The 18,721-nt window shown below is 41.8% G+C and overlaps 1 protein-coding gene across 7 annotated transcripts in view; it reads right to left on the minus strand.

Annotated features, from left to right (window-relative positions):
* The window catches only part of LOC126213167 (zinc finger protein 708-like), a 151,007-nt gene that overhangs the window by 98,295 nt on the left and 33,991 nt on the right, over positions 1-18,721 (minus strand). For all 7 annotated transcript variants that reach the window (XM_049940789.1, XM_049940793.1, XM_049940792.1 and 4 more), the window contains one exon: positions 4,914-5,006. In XM_049940789.1, coding sequence (XP_049796746.1) covers positions 4,914-5,006 — 93 coding nt within the window. The remainder of the gene's footprint in view (positions 1-4,913; positions 5,007-18,721) is intronic.

The raw sequence follows: 18,721 nt of genomic DNA on the forward strand, positions 1-18,721 counted from the left end.
CCATGTCAACTTTTGTCATGTTTTTGACCTGTTCCCTTTGAGAGAAACTATCTTTGTTCTTTCCCAAAAACCTCTAACCTAAAAAAACCACCTAGTCCACTCCACACAGCCCTCACTACCCATGTAGCCACCTTCTGTGTGTAGTGGATACCTGACATATTAAACAGAACCCGATATCCCACCATCCCATGGCGCGAGTCGAGGAATCTGCAGCCTACACAGTCGCAGAACCATCTGAGATTTGTGGAAGCTGTAGCAAATCATTGTTTCACTGGCGGAGATGGGGAGGGGAGGGGATGTAGCAGGGGGAGAACTCTGGGATGGTCACTGAGGCTCTCTCTTGGAACTGTGGTGTACATAGCAGGACTAGATTGGTAGAAGAGCAGGAAAGGAACATCTGTGCCCTTCAGATGCATTTGGAAGAAGCTAGGGGAGACTACTGGGGATGAAGAAAGGCACTAATGAAGGGGCTGACTGGGAAACAGGAGGCTGGAAGAAGCAGGACACTGACAGTTTCACTGTGCTGACTAGTACTAGGTTCCAGCTGCCAGAACTGAGGACATTACAGCCTACAAACGATATAGGAGTTGGAAATGTGCAGTAGACTCTGCCTATGAGTAGGAAGGCACGGAATACAACTAATGCTAGGAAGAAGACAGTATCGCTGCTAGATAGCCACCGTGGCAAACATTTAGACCCTCCCAGAAGAAATTAGGGAAAGAATACAAGATCCCCAGCGATTACAAACCAAGTGGTTGAGGTTTTATGGCCTTTGCGCAAGTATTTCATGAAAGATGAGTCAGACAGATGGGACAGGAAACAGCCTGGATATGGATATTATAGGTGACCTGAGCAACATTGTTTCCTTAACTATAGTTGAGAGTCACGAACAATGGTGGTCGAGTTAGGCTTGTTCTGCGCATCTATGTCATGCATTCTCCAACAGCAAATGTGCATTCAGAAGTGTTCTGAGCACTCTGTTGTGAAAGCCATAGCTAATGTGAGCATTAAACATGATCGTAGCAAGTTGTTTAGTGAATTTATATTTAATTTGTTGCGAGCTGTCGTTGCTAATGGTGGTGATAAGAGATAAATTATGTGTAAGCAAGTGAGAGACATAATTTGCAGGATATACACTTTCTTCAAGAGGAAAGTATGTGCATGCACATACTGCAACTGTCACTTGGAATTGCCAACAATGCAATCCCTGTTCGTGCCTTGACACTGTTGATCTGCCATCATTCATGGATCGGGACTACAATAGCACTGATGGGAGCATGAATGAGCTGTTTCAGCAGCCTGATTGGCTTCGTCTTGGCAGTCAATGTGAAGTGAATTTTGCTCATAGTGACACTGAAGAAGCTTTTTGACTATTCTCCATGGATTCAGCATATGAAATAAGATGTGAAACTTGGCAGGCTGTAATGGAGGCTCGCACATAAAGGAGTAATATACCTGTGGCAGAGAGGGCTGCACTATGTAAGCTTCGCCAGGATATCCAGAGAGTGGTTCTTCCAGCTGATAAAACATAATGCAACTGTTTTAATGTCTTATGGCAACTATCATTGTAAAATTTGCAATTTACTGAGTGGAAGCACATATAAGAAGATTAATAAAAACAGCACTAACCACATAATAAGAAAGAATGATTTGCTTCTGAACCCCTCCCCCTAACTGCCAGAAGTTGTGCTATGATTGAAACCAAATTCCTCCAAGACTTTGGAAGCTTATAAAGTTCCACAAGAAATATGTTTCTATTCACCAAATAGTAAGTAACATTTTCTCTACAAACTAAGACTGTGCTGAACACTTTAGCGTCATTATTAAGAGCCCTTGTGGGAAAATGTGAGGAACACATACGCAACTCTCTGGACTTCACTGAAATCACTGAAACTGAACAGTTCAATCAATTATTCAGCTTCAATGTGGTCTCATTCACAAACATTCTCATCATAGGGTCTTTCTCTCTTATTGACAAAAGTTTTGATAAACGGATTTCAGCTGTGTTCAGACATGTTTTGACCTCGACAAACTTTTTATTTAGTAACAAATTTTCTGAATAGATTGACAGTGTCATCAAGAGTAGTCCCTTATGGTCAGTCTGTTTATTGAGGATATCACAGAAAAGGCACTGGAATCTGCTAGCTTGAAACCTACACTATTTTGGACATACATTGTGACACATTTGAAGTGTGACCCCATGGTGAAGATAAATTACAAGATTTTCTAAGCCATCTAATTCTATTTAGCAAAAAAATCCAGTTCATAAAAGAAATCAAAAGGGGAGATGCCTTCCATTCTTCTACGTTTTGGTTCAGTGCAAAGATGATGGCTTGCAGGGACACACAGTATATCAGAAACAGATGCATATGGATTTATATTTACATGCAAATAGCTACCACCATCCTCCCCTGAGAATGAAAACAATCAGAACTTTGATCCACAGAACACACATAATTACTGATGAGATCAGTCTGCAGGATGAATTTCAACATGTATAAGGTTCATATAAAAAGTAATGAGATTGAGCTTGTGAATCAAAATTTATTGTAGGTATCGCTACAACCACTTAGTCTTCTTCAATGTATGACCCTCGAGAGTCAACAACCTGCTGCATGTGAGATTTCCACACTTCCAGTGCTGCCACAAACGTTGAGTCCATGATGGCCTTCAAAGTCTTCAAAGTCCTCATTGTGGTGGCCTGGACCTCCTACAGCATCCCACGATGGTGCCCTTTCAGGGAAGTTTTTAGTTTGGGGAACAAAAACAAGTCTGGCGGGGCCAAATCAGGACTGTAGGGGGCTGGGGAATCGGAATATCTTTCTTGGCCAGCGGTGTGACTCAACACATTGTTACGATGCAGCTTCCAATCATTGGTGATGGCTGGTCTCATGAGATGGACCCTTGCTTTCGGTCTCTTGAGCACTTCGCAACAAAAAAGCACCATTGGCAGTTTGGCCTCGGGGTACAAACTCATGATGAGCCATGACCCCGACATCTAAAAACACAATCAGGATGGCTTTCAGTTTTGATCTGCTCATGTAAGCCTTTTTTTGGACGTGAGGATGTTACGGTGTGCCATTCGACACTCATGTGCTTTGTCTCCGGGTCATACTGAAACACCCAGGTTTTGTCTCTGGTGATAATGTTATCTAAAAATTTCGGATCAGCTTCAAGGCTCTGGAGATTGTCTTGGCAGGTGTCCACACATGCTTTCGAACATCTGATAAAATCTTCAGGACCATCTTGGCGCAGATCTTCCTCATAGACAATTCTTTGGTGGTGGTGTTGTGCACTGTCATTTTATCAAGTCTGAGATCATTTGCTGTCATCCCGACACTCACCTGATGATCAGTGTTCAATACAACGTGCACACAGTCAATGTTTTTGTCAGTTTTGCTGGCTGAGGGGCATCCAGAGTGGTCCTCGTCTTCAACACTATCTGGCCCTCTTTAAAGCTCTTCACCCACCTGAAAACCTGGACTTCTGACAGACAACCACTGCCGTAGGCTTGCCGACACATATCTAATGTTTCCATACCCGATTTTCCTAGTTTCACACAGAACTTGATGGCATAACATTGCTCAAGCATTTGCTGCATGTTGCGCCACAACCAATGACTTTGCAACGTGTCCTCTCAATGCATGATGCTGCCGAGACAAGAGCCTGCAGGTGACAGGCACACTGCACTTTTTTGGCCAGACATCCCCAACCACTAATCCACCCGGGCGAATGTGCACTGCAAAGTGCAGTCACATCAGAAAAATTCAGTTTCAATACTTTTTATACAAACCCTGTAACAGACTTTTTGAAGTCAATAAGTATTTTCTAAGTAATGCACAATGAATGAAGCAAAAAGTGGACATAGGGGGCACAGAAGAAGATGCAGAAATATCTAAATCCATGCCTTTTCTGCCATAGGTGGGAAACATACTTTCAGAAATAAGACGGAACCTCATCGAACCCAGATTAAAAGTAATTTTTCGTGTTCTACTGAATGCAGCCGCACTCTTGCATTTCATTAAAGATTATCTGATGCTCTGGAACATGGGTTTTCAAGATCCCCTGAGAGTGTAGCCTTTCATACATCGCACAGGAGACTTTCACTGTTTATGAAAGACACATTGAGCACTATAGGTACACTTGGCTCTTACGACCCAGTAACTCAGCTGTGGCAGATCACTATATTGTTACCCCTCACTCTATGTTTTATGAAAATGTCAAAATTCTTGTGGCATCTTCATCTATGTGGTACTTGCTGGTGAAAGAATAAGTTGAAATACATTTGATGAGAAATTTTATTAATAGAGATGGCAGTTTCAGTTTGGATAAATCATAGAATCTGGCACTTTCTTTAATAAACTTGCAAACATGTCACCACAGTGCAGTTCACAGTGATACATAAACTTCCCAGCAAGAATTGAGCACATAGCCACAGATCTAATTCAGTCACATGTGTACTTCTTTGCTGCTGATCATTGTCTCTGGCACATGTGTATTTGTTGCTGCATGCACAGTGTCTTGGTCTGAGTTTAAAAGAATGGAGCATGTGCTGTAATGTCAGTCACCTGGCTCATTTTGAAAATGGTTGAATGATACATGACCAGAATGGAAAAGGAAAAAGAATTTATAATACAGCCACATGCCCAAAATTTGATGGAGCAGTCATTGCACCAAGAAAACATGAAAATGCTCAATGTTATATTCATTTCAAGCTTTATTCGAATACTATCCATAACAGCTAACACATAATACAACAAAATAACTTAAGTCACCTGAAATTCTACAAACAGTCTGATAAATTACTGATGCTATAGGTTATAGTGGTTAATGTTCAATGATTATTTAACATTACACTTTAAGGTACAGTTATTGCACTTCATATATAATTCAAGGTAGATGTGAAAACTTACATTGTGTTCAGAGGCATCCAGATGAAAATTAAGTTCTGGACCTTCATTCATATTGAAATCAAGCTTCTCAAATTTTAATGGATCTTCAGGAAACTGAAACATAAAATTACTCCTTTAAAATGTATGAGTACACTTCTCTATTAAGTGGCTCAAAAATTAAATACCTATTTATATTAACTTATTATCCATAATCAACAAGAATATATGGTCATCCCATCTGAATGTTTGGAACTATACTACAGTTAAAGTTAATTTGCGATTGACAGATTGAAGTGATGAGGGTATCGCTACCAGCCCGCAATTGACAGGTTGCAGTGATGGGGGCATTGTTGCCACCATGCATCCAGCTATGTTTCACAAGGCATTGCATGCCCTTTCAAAACAAGCAAAACAACTGACACATGGCACCTGAGAAAGATCTCAACCTGAGTAGTGGCTGGCCTCTATTACATGACTCCCTGAAATATCAATCACAAAATAATTTTAATTGTAGGTCAAAACCTCATTTTCTCGGAAAGCTTATCAAGTGAGACGGGCTCTCCATTAAATCAAAACAGAAAATATTTCCTTCTTAGCAGGCTGCAGCTGGATTGCAGTTACAATAGATTTTATTGTTCTGAACTCGAAATTCCTTCCATTTGCCAGAAAGACTTGTTACTTTGGCTACTTTGTTAAAAAGAGATTTGAATTATTTCAAAGGTATTTAATTTTGGTACAAAACATAAAATTATTTATGGTGTGGTATGCTCAATTAGGACAGCTTTATTTACAATGAAATGGATTCACCTGAAATTATACAAAGTATGAATTCACATTAAATCCATACTGACAATAAATGACAATTGTTGCACTAATCTACATTGTCACACAAGACACTTTATATAAAAGCTATCTAGAAGTCAATGGTTACCTGTGTACAAACTGAGAACTAAAGAGAAATTTTTCTCCAGGAAATGGTCCCAGAGCCAAATCCAGTGACTACAGGCTTTATATGAAGTATGGTATGACTTTATTGCCCAATTTTGCTGCAGTCAAACGGTGAAAATGGCATTCACACTCTTGGTACAACTAACTTCTTGTGACTGACAAAGTAAGCCACAGAAAAAAAAGTTTTGAGCATTTATCTCCTCATTACATCACATGTTATTTCTTTCGATGACAACTTTTTCTTTGAATCATTATTCCATTTGTACACTTATTCTGCATCTACCTAACTGAAATTCACAAACTTATCCTTCCAACTTCTGCCCTGTAATCAATTTACTTTCTGTGTTGTATGACTGAAACATCTAATGACATTATCAGCAAACGAAAGCTTTTATTGGGTCTCACTGTGTGTGCCCTAAGGCATAGCATTTTTACCAGAATTAGCAGCTGCAGCAACTTCTTCATAGAAAGGATTTTATTTGTTCCATTACATATATCCAGTAGGAAGCAAAAACTTCCTAGCTTTTGTCAATGTGCATTTGAGTTTTCTTTTCAATTTTATTAACTGTTTACATTGGGAAAGCTGGGCTCACATATGTAAATTGCAAGTTTTACCTTGACCCTGGCTGATTCACACAGGCTAGCTACAGCACAAAACTTATTTGCAATGGCCATTTTATATAGCAATGAGTGTCAGCAGTGTGACTTACAGCTGTTACAAGTACTTTCCTTTTGTAAAGCCTTTACTTTTAGTCCACATACTTGTCAGTGTTTCAGAAGCTTTCATGTGCCTGATAAGTTCTATCTGGTGGTGAAATACACATTGGGATAATGATAATTTTGTGCATGGCAAATGCCAGATGTATGTGGAACAGCCACCAGGCTTTGAACTGCTGCAGTTAACTGGTGTCTGTGGCAACAATTATGGCACCAATGGTATGTCTGGCGTCACAAGAGATTCCTGAGGTTTGGCACCTAAGTCACTTGCTGGTGTGTTTTATTATGTATATTGTGTGGGTGATGCATGCTATAAGAAGAGAGATGTGCCCAGGTAACTAAGAACTTTATTACTAACACAAGAGATTACACATTACCATTAGGGCCTGAACAGCAACTGAACATTCTGAATGAATGTGACTGAAAGACCACCCAGGTCTGATGAGAAATTGGGCTACTCAAAACAGTCCTTGAAGGTATAGTCTCAGTAGAGACAATGTGTCACAGTAAGGAAACACTGCCATGAGCAAAGTCCAAATCTGCTACACTATCGACATCTTGGCTCTAACTGGCAAGCACTGCATTCTGATGGATTGCTCTTGGTGAACACTGATGTCAAACTTTCAAACTGGAACAAGAACTCGCACATTCCCACACTCACTGGCAACTTGCTGGGTGGCATCCAATACGATCATTCAGTAGAGGAACACTGGGAAGACGTGCTTGTATCACATGGCTCATGGAGGCAAGCTAGTGCAGATAACAGTGGCTCTGTGGCACCCCCAAATACCACAAGGAGGATGAGCTGTGGTCAAGCTGTGGACACCTTGGCAAGCAGCAGGATATAAATCATTGTTCCTGTCTATGTCAATGAAGACTGTCTATTAGATCCAGAAGGCACCCTCAGTTCATTTTGGGACACTGGTTGAAGGAATGAAGATAGCTGTGTGGTTGATTGCTGGATTTTATGGTACAAGAGAGAGGAACAGGCAGTGGGACTGAGTTTTAGCCAGGGAAAGGGATATTTTTCTGAGCTGGTGTACAAAGATGGAGCAGAGGTTCACTGTGGCAAGCATAGCACTTAGGAAACAGGAATGATGGAGCAAATGGGAAAATAAAGAGGTTTTAAGTGGTTGTGAGGGGAGCAGCATAAAAAAAGACATGTAAAAATATGTAGACACCCAAAATAGGCACAAATACGTAAAAATATGCACAAATACGTAAAAATTCATGGTTATGTACGTCTATGAATAAAACGTGCAAACACATGAGAAAAAGGATGGAACAGGAGTATGTGTGTGGTGCAATATAGAGAGAGAGAGCGAGGGGGGGGGGGGTTGATTAGATCAAGCTTCACAAGTTCATGTGGTACAGGTATCTATCAAAAATAACACACAAAAATATGCAAGGATGAGGGAGGAAATGGGATCAATAGGAATAATTATAATAATTGGAGGAAGAATTTTGAGTATGATGTGCCACACCAGCAATCCATGAGGTCATGTAGGTGGGTTGTCTGTGGATGACGTCACTGATACAGTGTAGCTCTGTCTTCAGAGCATGTGCAATTTGAAAGGCAATGAAAAAACACAGAAGAGAAAGGACAGACACTGTGTAGAGTAATGTTTTAGAGAACAGTAACAAAGGAAAACATCACAGTATTGTGGGATGGAAGAAAAGCCATTGGGTAAAACCAAACAATGCAAAGTCCAGATTGGAATATCAAAAATATTATGAAAAGGATAGATTGCTAATCACCATGAACATGACATGTTGAGTTACAAACAAGCACAATGACAAGATTGTTACATGCTTTACATGCTGAGGTTTGGCCAAACTCTTCTTCAGAAAGGAAACACACACACACACACACACACACACACACACACACACACACACACACACACACACACACTCACTCACAGAAGCAAGCACATCTTGCACACACAACTATCTCTGGCCACTCCAGCCAAAATGCAACTGTTACATTGAACAAAAGTAGCAATCTGGAGTGGGATGGGGAAGGAGGGGAACAGCAGGGTACAGGAGAGGGGAAGAGAAGAGCGATTCCTGGTGAAGTGTGCAGGGCGTTTGTAGCAGCAAGACAAGGCTGCAAGGTGTAGTGTCAGGAGGCTGTGAGAGAGGAGGGGGTGAGGACATGAAGGGGGAGTGGAAAAATGGAAATGCAGAGAAGGGGCAAAGACAGGTGGGTGGGTTAGCAAAGAGCAGAGCACAGTGAGGATGAGTAGACATGATTTGGAAGGAGGTGACAGGACAGAGGTGGTGGAAGCTGTTGGGTGGAGTGCATGGGGACAGTAATGTACCGTAGGTCGATGGCTGGTTGGTTGGTTGGTTTTTTGGGGGAGAGGGCCAAATAGAGGGGGCAATGGTCCTATGATTTGTGGATGGAACAACAAAAACAGCACAGTCCAGGCAAGGAGAAAGAAAATTGGCAAATCAAGAGGTAAAAGGAACATCAAACCAACAGGAAGAGGAAAAAACTGGAGGATGGAGGGCAGTAAGAGCAGGGGCGCCTCTGAAACACCACATGTAATGGCACATCAACACTGTCACCAACCCTTCCTGATCACTACACCATACCATGATGATAACATAATGGAGACATACCAGGGGGAAAGACAAATGAAAAGAGGAAACAAAATGGCATAAAAGACCACACAAAACATAAGAAAAAAGGGGGGCAGAACCCACCTGGTGTGGAGATAAGGCCAAGGCCCCCATAGCCAAAGCTGAAGGATTCCAGCTCCAGAGAGAAATTCAAGGACTTAAATCTGGATGACAAACCACCTCTGTGAAGAACACCGATGACAGATCTAACCATGTGCAGATCGTCCCATAACACCCAGGACAAGTAAGGTTGGAGGGCATATTTAGTGTGAAGAGCCAAAACGTGGGGACAGCCCAGCAAAATATGGGTCACAGTAAGGGGGCCTAGCAGCTACAAAGGGGGGTGGGTGGTTCATTGCAAAGTAAAAAAAACCATGGGTCAATCCAGTATGACCAATATGAAGACAGCACACAAAGGTAGATTCCCCCTGGGAGAGGTGGAGAGAAGAACACTATGTGATGGGAGTACTCTTGACTGTACGATGTTTTTTAGACAGGTAGATAGCCACCCCCTCTCCTACCCCCCCCCCCCCTCCTCCCTGACCCCCAGAGTCGGCCCAGCTCACTATTGAGCAAAATGGGATTCGACATAAAGCTATAAATCTGCCCCCAAGAGGTCATGGAGAATGGTGAGTAGGTGGCTGCTTCCCCCCTCCACCCCTCCCCAGCCAATTGATCAGCAAGTTCATTACCTGGGATACCCAAATAGTTGGGAACCCAAAGGAAAACAACCAAACAGGTCACAACACCAAGGTTTGCGAGAAGGTCATGGATGGCAGAAACCAAAGGGTGATGGGAGAAACACCAAGCGATAGCCTGAAGGCTACTTATTGAGTCCGTACATAACTCAGGTGAGAGAGCACTGTTTAATACAGTAGCTGCCCGATAGACAGCCACTGATTCTGCAGTAAACACCTCGCCCTTGACAGGCAAGATACGGTTCCATGCCCACAGAAGACATGAAGGCCTATCCCATCTCCCATAAGAGCAGGTAGAACAAACAATGGAACACCACTGGAGCAATGGAGGCTTTCGGACCACAGAGAGATCCATCCAAATCTGGGGCTGAAGAACTAACCAAGAGGGGGGGGGGGTTGGAGAGAACATGGGGAACAGCGCAAGGAGGGGACATTGAAATCGCAATGGAGAGAAGTGAGGCAAAGCCCACTGGTAAACCCACCTGAGGGCGGGCAGCAAGCAGGCAACATCCTGAAGCCATGAAAAGTATATAATAGTAGGGGGTGAACAGGGGAAGAAAGGATAGTGATGGCATAGGGAACCAGGCGCTGGAATTGCTAAACCGAAAGCAGAAGGATCTCAGCACCAATGAGAAGACCATCAACAGGGCTAGAGCAAAAGGCACCAGTGGCTAAACGGATATCACGATGGTGAATTGGGCTCAAATGGAGCAGCATGGAAGGAGCACCTGATTCATAAACTTGACAACTACAGTTGAGATGAGACAGAACTAATGCCTGATAAAGATAGTCAAGGGTCAAATGATCTTTGCCCCATGGAAGGGAAGGAAATTGAGTTTACAAAAACTGCCAACCTTCAGAAAGCGGATATGAGGAAACCAAGTATGATTTTTCTCAAAGAGAAGACCCATGAAACAGAACTAGGGGCCCACAAACAGGCAGTGAGCATCAAGGTAGAGATCCGGATCAGGATGGACCATAGTACAGTGACAGAAATGCACCGCCCTTGACTTAAGGGGAGAGAATCGAAAACAGTATGGAATGTCCATGTGGAAGTGTGCTGGATTGCACTCTGGAGCTGTTGTTCTGCAGAGACCACCAAGTGGGAGCTAGCCCAAATGCAGAAATCACCCAGGTACAGCGCAGGGGCGACCAACAGTCTGGTGGAGGTGACAAGTGTATTAACAATGATGAGAAAAAGGACACTTAATATGGAACCCAGTGCAACATCATTCTCCTTGGTTTGTGGAGAATTAAGATTAGAGCCCACCCAAACTTTGAACAATTGGTGGGACACGAACTGGTGATTAAAAATTGGGAGGGCCTGCAGACCACACTTGAGGAGCATAAGTAGTGTGATGACCCAAAAAAAGCTGATCATATGGCTTACGAAGATCATAGAAAAATGCGACAATGTGACAGTGCTAAGGAAAGGCCTGCTAAAATGCAGTTTCCAATCAAAGCTGACTGACCCTCGCCCCCTCCCTCCCACCTCAAAAGTCACACTGGTAAGGAGACAAAAGGTCCCAAGATCTGAGGACCTAACTGAGCCAACAAGCTGCCATCCATGTAAGTAACTTGCAAGGGACATTGGTCAGACTAATGGGCTGGTAACTATGAAGGAATGATAGATCCTTGCCATGCGTAAGGGGTCCACACCCTGAATCTCTAACCCATGTTAATTTAGACAAGTATTTGACCCATTTCTGAAAAAAACTAATTGATGCAGGACCTTAATATTTTTACATTATGTTACATGATGCTAATAGTCAACAGTATTAAATATACTTTATCCACTTTATAGTTTTTAAGAAATACTTTTTTTAAATTTATTAAAAAAATATTAAGTTTTTTCTGCAGAAAATATTTTTTGTGGACTTCCTAATGGGGGAATATTAATGAATGTAGTACCAGAGGTGGCTTTTTATGTTATGCAGAGTCTCTGAAAAATTCATTCGTTTATCTATGATAGTTTCTGATATAATGGGGCATATGTACTGAAAATTTTAGTTTGTGGGAAATTGGCTTCAGAGAAAAAACTTTTGAAATTTGTTACTTACATTTAATTAAAACTGTCATGCTGCATATGATGGCCCTTCTTTGGCCTCTAGCAGGTCTTTCAGCTTCTTTTTCACCTTCCTGAATGTTTGTCTTGCTTTCTTGGCCATATTAGATGCAGACCTGTCTGCATTGGCTATCCTCATTTTATCGCAATGTTGCCGCCCAGTGATCATATTTTCACCAGGATTAATTCCCAGCTTTTTCAGTACTGAACACTTTCCAATATTACCACAACTGAATGTAATAACAGCATCATGAACTCCTACTTTCATTGTATGCATGCCTACAAATACAGTTTTAGGAAGGCAGTTCCAAATTATGCTGTTTAAACATTCATTTGGGTTCTGTGTCTGCCCATGCAGACACTTCCTTAGAAGGTCAGGATGAGCCAAGTCTCTGAAAATAGGTTTAATTGCTGTAATAACAGCAGCAGGAAGAACATGCTGGTGAGAATAAGATTCTCCAGTTGCCTGAGCCCTATTGTATTTGCACCATGAATTTTCTCCTGATGGACACTATCAGTGACATGGCTTATCATCAGTAGAGGACTTATGGAGGAATATGGCCCAAACATCTCTCTTCATTGCCTCCAGATTTTCTTTATTTCCCCTAATTGCCTGCTCATAGTATACCTGCAAGTTTTCTATTTCAGTTTTAGTTAACCAACCCTGTCTTCAACAATTTTCTATCTTCTAATTTTTTTTTCCTCTCATATCAACAGTTAGTTTTCTCAGCCTTGTTCCCAAACATTTTTGAACATGGCCTACATATTCTATTTTGCTAATAATGGCATCTCCATGTGGCTTAGAGTTCACCACATTGTTGTATGCCTTGCTGTCACCATTGCCCAAATATTTAGTGCATCGTATGTATCTTGTTTCTACTGAGCGATGAAATATTCGTTGTACTTCATGAACTTCCATACCACCACATGTTCCTCTGAAATTAGCCACACAATTGTTTTCTTTATGTTCATTGACTTTACAACATTTGCAATATTTGGAAGTATGTCCTCTTTTCTGCCAACTTCCATCAAGTGCAACTGCAATATCTGAACACCAATCGTTTTTTTTCCACTACTTCCCTAACAGCCAGTTTCATGCTTTCCTCACTGACCTCACATACAGCTTTCTCTAATATTGCAGCCAGTTTTTCAAATTTATTTGGTTGTTGATCACTGAACAAAATGTTCTCCCTGCAGCCATGCCCTTGCCAATGGATTGTATGGCATAAACTAATCTAGTATTGATTTCATAAGGGCTACTTGCATCTGGTTTTGAAGAACTCATAAATGAAATCACAGCTGAGCATTTAGTGAAAATTAAATCCAAACCAATTGCTAGGCCTTTTCTCCCACTGGCACACTCACAAATTTTCACACTCTGTGACTCACCACACTGTCTACATTGTACAAATTTAGAAATTACATCTGATAATACTCTCAAATTTATAATAATGTTACTGCATCCATTGTCACTTACAGTAAATTCGTTGTAACTCTCTTGAAATGATGAGAGCTTCTTTGATGATGCACTTGTTGAAGAATTACAATTAGAAACATTGTTGCCAGGTGACATAACCTCTTGTACAGAAAACTTTCTAAACATGTTTCCTTTAAATTGTCGTTTCTTGAAAATGCCTTTACATTTCATCATTTTCAATAAACACGAAAAAAGATATGTAAACAAGCACTGTAAACGTAAGTATAACAACTACTTGCAATCACACTTAAACAAAACTAACCGCGTGTTTGAAAGCATGTTGTTTACAAACAGTAGAAACAAAAGAATACCGACTGTTGCATTCTAAGAATAGCCAACACACTTGGGGGGGGGGGGGGGGGGAGAACCTAATATGCAATGTAGGGGATATAAAGATGTAAAATATATGCAGAAAAGTGGGTGACAGAAAAGTGGGCACAGCACATAAACACACGTGGTAGGAAAATGCTCTTTAAATGCTTGAAAAAAATGTTTTTCGCAAAATCCTTTTCAGAGTACTTAAATAAAACCTCAATCTATCTAAATATGGTGAAAACCAAAAATCGATTTTTTTAGGCCTGAACTATGGTGTGGTCCCTTTAAGGGCAGGAACCACAATACTGTCTCTCCATTGTGAGGGGAAAATGCCTCAGAGCCAAATACAATGAAACACTTGGAGGAGATACTGTTGTTGTAGAGGACTTGTTGTAGAGGACTGAGATGTACAAGCAATTGGTTATGGATGGAATCAAGACCAGGGGCTGAGTTGTGGGAAGAAGAGGGGGCCAGAAGTAGTTCCATTCAGTAAAAGATTCATTGTAGGATTCCACATGACTAGGGGTAAAACATGAGTGGGAAGCTTCAGCTCACTGTTGCCAGATGAGGAAGGCAGCTGGATATGAGGCTAATGCTGTCACAAACTGCGTTATAAAGTGTTCTGCGAGAACTGATGGATCCATACCAAGGTTACATGGAAGGGCAAGACACAGAACAGAAGATGGTCATTGACAACCTCAAAGGGTGTGGAGTGTAGCCCACACCTGTGATGAAAGGACAGAAGAACATAGGGAAGTGACAAAGCATTCCCAGCACACCCTCTTGCTTTGTTTCATTAAGTAATGAGCTTTGACATGAAGATGTTTAATGGTAATAAGACCAACAGAGGATGAGCACTGCTTAATACACTGCAAGGCATGACAATGATTGTGGACAATGGTGGTAATGGCCGTGGTACACCATGGAACTGGTCAGCAGTGAACAGGGCCCATCAAGTAGGCAGCAACAACGTTGGCACAACGAATTATCTTATCAGATATATCACAAATGACTTTATCAATACAATCTGACAAAGATGGTATAAACAAGACCTGGGAGGTATATATAGGCGAATACGCATAATGGAAAGTACAGTGGGGCAACTTGGCCATCAGGAGGTGGAAAGGGAATGAAAGAATCAAGGGGAAGTGGTCACTGTTGCAGAGGTCATCATGTGGCAACTAGTGTACAGAAGGAAGAAGGGGAGAGGAGTGAGCAAAAGATCAATGGCAGAGAAAGCCATATGTGGCACTAAAATGAGTAGGGGAACCATCATTATGAGGGCACAAGTATTGATCCACAAGAAACTGGTCAATGAGGAGCCCATGACTAGAATAAAAAGCACTGCTCCACAAAGGGTGATGGGGATTAAAACTCACAGGAGGAGAACGGATGGGGTAATTGCCGAAGGACAGCAGTTAGGGCAGTGGGTGTAGGTGGCCTGTCAGGAGGGAGATACAGACTGAAAACCATGACCACAGAGTCCAGGTGGACCCTGATGGCAATTGCTTAGAATGTGGCACAAAATGGAATCCATGTACTAACAACATCCATATGGACCACACAAGCAACCACTCCTAGGCACACATGGGGAGGCAACAGCTCAACTATCAGAAATGTGATCCCTATATTGTCAAGGGGCCTCATCCAGATGGTTACATAACATCCCCATGCTAATGTGCTGGTAACTGAGAAGGGCAGAAGGGGGGGGGGGGACTATGGCAGGTAAGGAAGAGGGTAAATAGGGGGAAAATTTAGAAGTGAAAGTCAAACCCCAAAGGGGGACAAAAACTGCCAAAATGAAAGAATGGAAACGAAAAGACAATGGGAACAAAAACTGGAAGAAATTCAGGAAAACAGGTGGATAGCCAGGTTGACATACATAAAAACACCAAGAGAGAGGAAGGAGGAGGGCACAGAGGGGAAGGAGTGAGGATATGGAGGGGAGGGATGGGAGGGGTGTGGGGGGCAGGGGAATGCAGGCCAGGAAGGAAGAATGGACTACAATGTTTCAGGGTCCTGTGTGTCCCATGCACAAACTCACGAAAGAACTACGAAACCCTGGGGGGCCATAGATTAAAGTTAGGATAACTCCCATCAGCACAGTTCAGAAAAGTTGGTGGTGGAGGGGAGGATCCAGATGGCCCGTGTTGTGTAACAAGCACTGAAATCATGCATATTAAGTTTGGCTGCATGTTTTGCCACAGGGTGGTCCATTTTGCTCTTGACCACAGTTTGGCAGTGATGTTTCACCCAGGTGGACAGCTTGTGCATAGTCATATCAATATAAAAAGCTGTACAGGCCAACTGGTACATGACATTGCTGCTCTCAAAAGTGGTGTGGTCTCTGATGGAGTAGGATAAGCCTCTGATAGGATTGGTATAGGAAGTGCTGGGTGGGTGGATTGGGCAGGTCATGCACTTGAGTCTTCCACAGGGACGATCCCTCTGCCGCCTGGGAAAGCAACCATGTCATATCATACCTACTGCAATCATTACACAGCTTTTTAAATTGGCGTTACTACCAACCAAATGTCCAACAGGACGAACGGCAACTGCCAAACTGTTGCCAAGAGAAAAGTGGACCATCCTGTGGCACAATGTGTAATTGAACATAATGTGCATTTCTTTCAAAGGTCGCTTCTCAACCTGGGCCATATGAACTCTCCCCTCCATAAAAGCTTTTCAGAACTGTACAGATGGGAGTTATACTTAAAACACATTCTCTGCTGCCAAAATTATCCCAGTCTCAACCTATGGCAACCTACTTTCCTCACACATTCCACCCAACAATTACTATCCCCTCTGTCCTGTCACCTCCTCCCAATTCACCACCTCTTACCCTACTGTGCACTACCCTCTGCCAAGGTACCCACTGGTCTCTCCCCATCTCTGCTCCTCTCCTTTCCAACTCCCATCCCCCCTCCCTTTCCCACAGTTTTCTGACACTACACCACTACACCTGGCAGCCTTGTGCTGCTGGTATCAAGCCGTGCATGCTCTTCCAGTCAGCACTTCCCTGCATCTGTACCCTGCTATCTCTCCTTTCACATCCCACTCCAGACTATTGCTTTCGTTCATTGCAACAATTCCATTCTGGCTGGAGCAGTCGGAGATAGTGGTCACATGTGTGAGTGTGTGTGTGTGTGTATATTTTCTTTTCTAAAGAACAATTTGGCCAAAAGCTCAATGTGGAACAGTCTTTTCTTCATGCCTGTCTGCAACTCAATGTGTTATCTTTTATGGTGTGTAGCAATCTATCCGTTTAGTAATATTCTTAACTCCAGGACAAATGTTTTTAAGAGTAGTGTGTGAGAAATGACCTTGGATGAAATTTATACTGAACCAAATGCTAGCAAACATTTAATCTATTTCATTATAAATTCATATCAGAAGCAAAAAAAGGATGCTAAACAAAAAGGATATCAGCTGTATACAAAGACATGGCTCACTATAGGGATTAAAGTAACTTGTGACAAGGTAAAGGAAATTTATCTGTTGGGAAAGACAAAGAGTCTGCAGTAGATGCACATTAAAGAAACTGCTAAAAATAACTAAGAAAAATTATTGAAGATCAAGGAATATGCACATTACACCAAATCAATAATTCTGGCAACAGACTTAAGACTGTATGGAATGTAGTAAAATGAGAGACAGGATGACTGGCAACAGAACAGGACATCACTAATGACTTACGTGCAGTTCTAAAACACTGACTGCACATCGACCAGTGCAACAACAAGAAACAGCATTGAGAAAGCACTGACCCACACACCAATGGAATGAGCAGGCAGCGCCACACCTGCACAAAGACAGAGCTCAGCACCCAGTGATTGCTGTTACTTAGCCTGCATTCTGCGAGTAGTAATCAAGAGTAAAGTACTAGTATGTAGAGGGTACAAGAAGCATAAGTCAAGTTTTGTTTTATGAAGTTTACTGTTAATTAGAATTTGTACAGATGTTTCTGGATTCCTGCCCCTGGCCACCGCAACTTCTCTCCTTCCTTGTTTGTCTCTGTTCTGACTCCCACAGTAGACAACACAACAACTTAAATGGAAGGGCTATAAATGATGAGTCACTGGTAGTAGATACGTTTAATGATCATTTATAAAATGTAATAGGTAATACAGTAACAATCAGTTCAAGAGAAAATCCAGGGTAGTATACTGAAAAGTAAACTCTCATAAAATACAATCATATGTTTGTCTCATTCAGTTCTCCTTGTAAAATTGAGCTGTATATAAAACCTCACCTGGATTTGATAGTGTTTCCAACAGAGTACTGAAGACATACTGCCATATAATAAGTGCCATCACTAATGCAGAGCATTTTTCCAGAGAGACTCAAATCACTGTCAAACACTACTATAAGAAAGATGATAGAAGTGATATCAATAACTACCAACCCATTTCACTATGTCCATAATTTTCCAAAATTTTTAAGGTGAAGTATTCTACAATAATATCCCAGCTGAGCAGAATATTAACCTCATTACATCTACATCTATACTCTGCAAACACCGTGAGGTGCATGGCAAAGGGTTTATCCTATTGTACCAGTTATTAGGGTTTCTGCTTGCTCCATTCACATATGGAGCATGTGAAGAATGCCTCTGTGCATGCAGTAATTATTCTAAGTTTTGTCCTCATGGTCCCTATGTGAGCAATACATAGGAGGTTGTAGTATATTACTGGAGTAATCATTTAAAGCCAGTTCTTGAAACTTTGTTAACAGACTTTCCAGGGGAAGTTTATGCCTATATTCAAGGGCCTTCCAGTTCAGTTCCTTCAGAATCTCTGTGACACTCTCATGGATTAAACAAACCTGTGACCAGTTGTGCTACCCTTCTCTGTGTATGTTCAACATCCCCTGTTAGTCCTATCTGGTATCGGTCCCACACACTGGAGCAATATTCTAGAACTGGTCACATGAGTAATTTTTAAGCAATCTCCTTTCTAGACTGATTGCACTTCCCCAGTAT

This window comes from Schistocerca nitens, chromosome 11 (assembly GCF_023898315.1).
Source record: "Schistocerca nitens isolate TAMUIC-IGC-003100 chromosome 11, iqSchNite1.1, whole genome shotgun sequence".
NCBI classification, from domain to species: Eukaryota; Metazoa; Arthropoda; class Insecta; order Orthoptera; family Acrididae; genus Schistocerca; species Schistocerca nitens.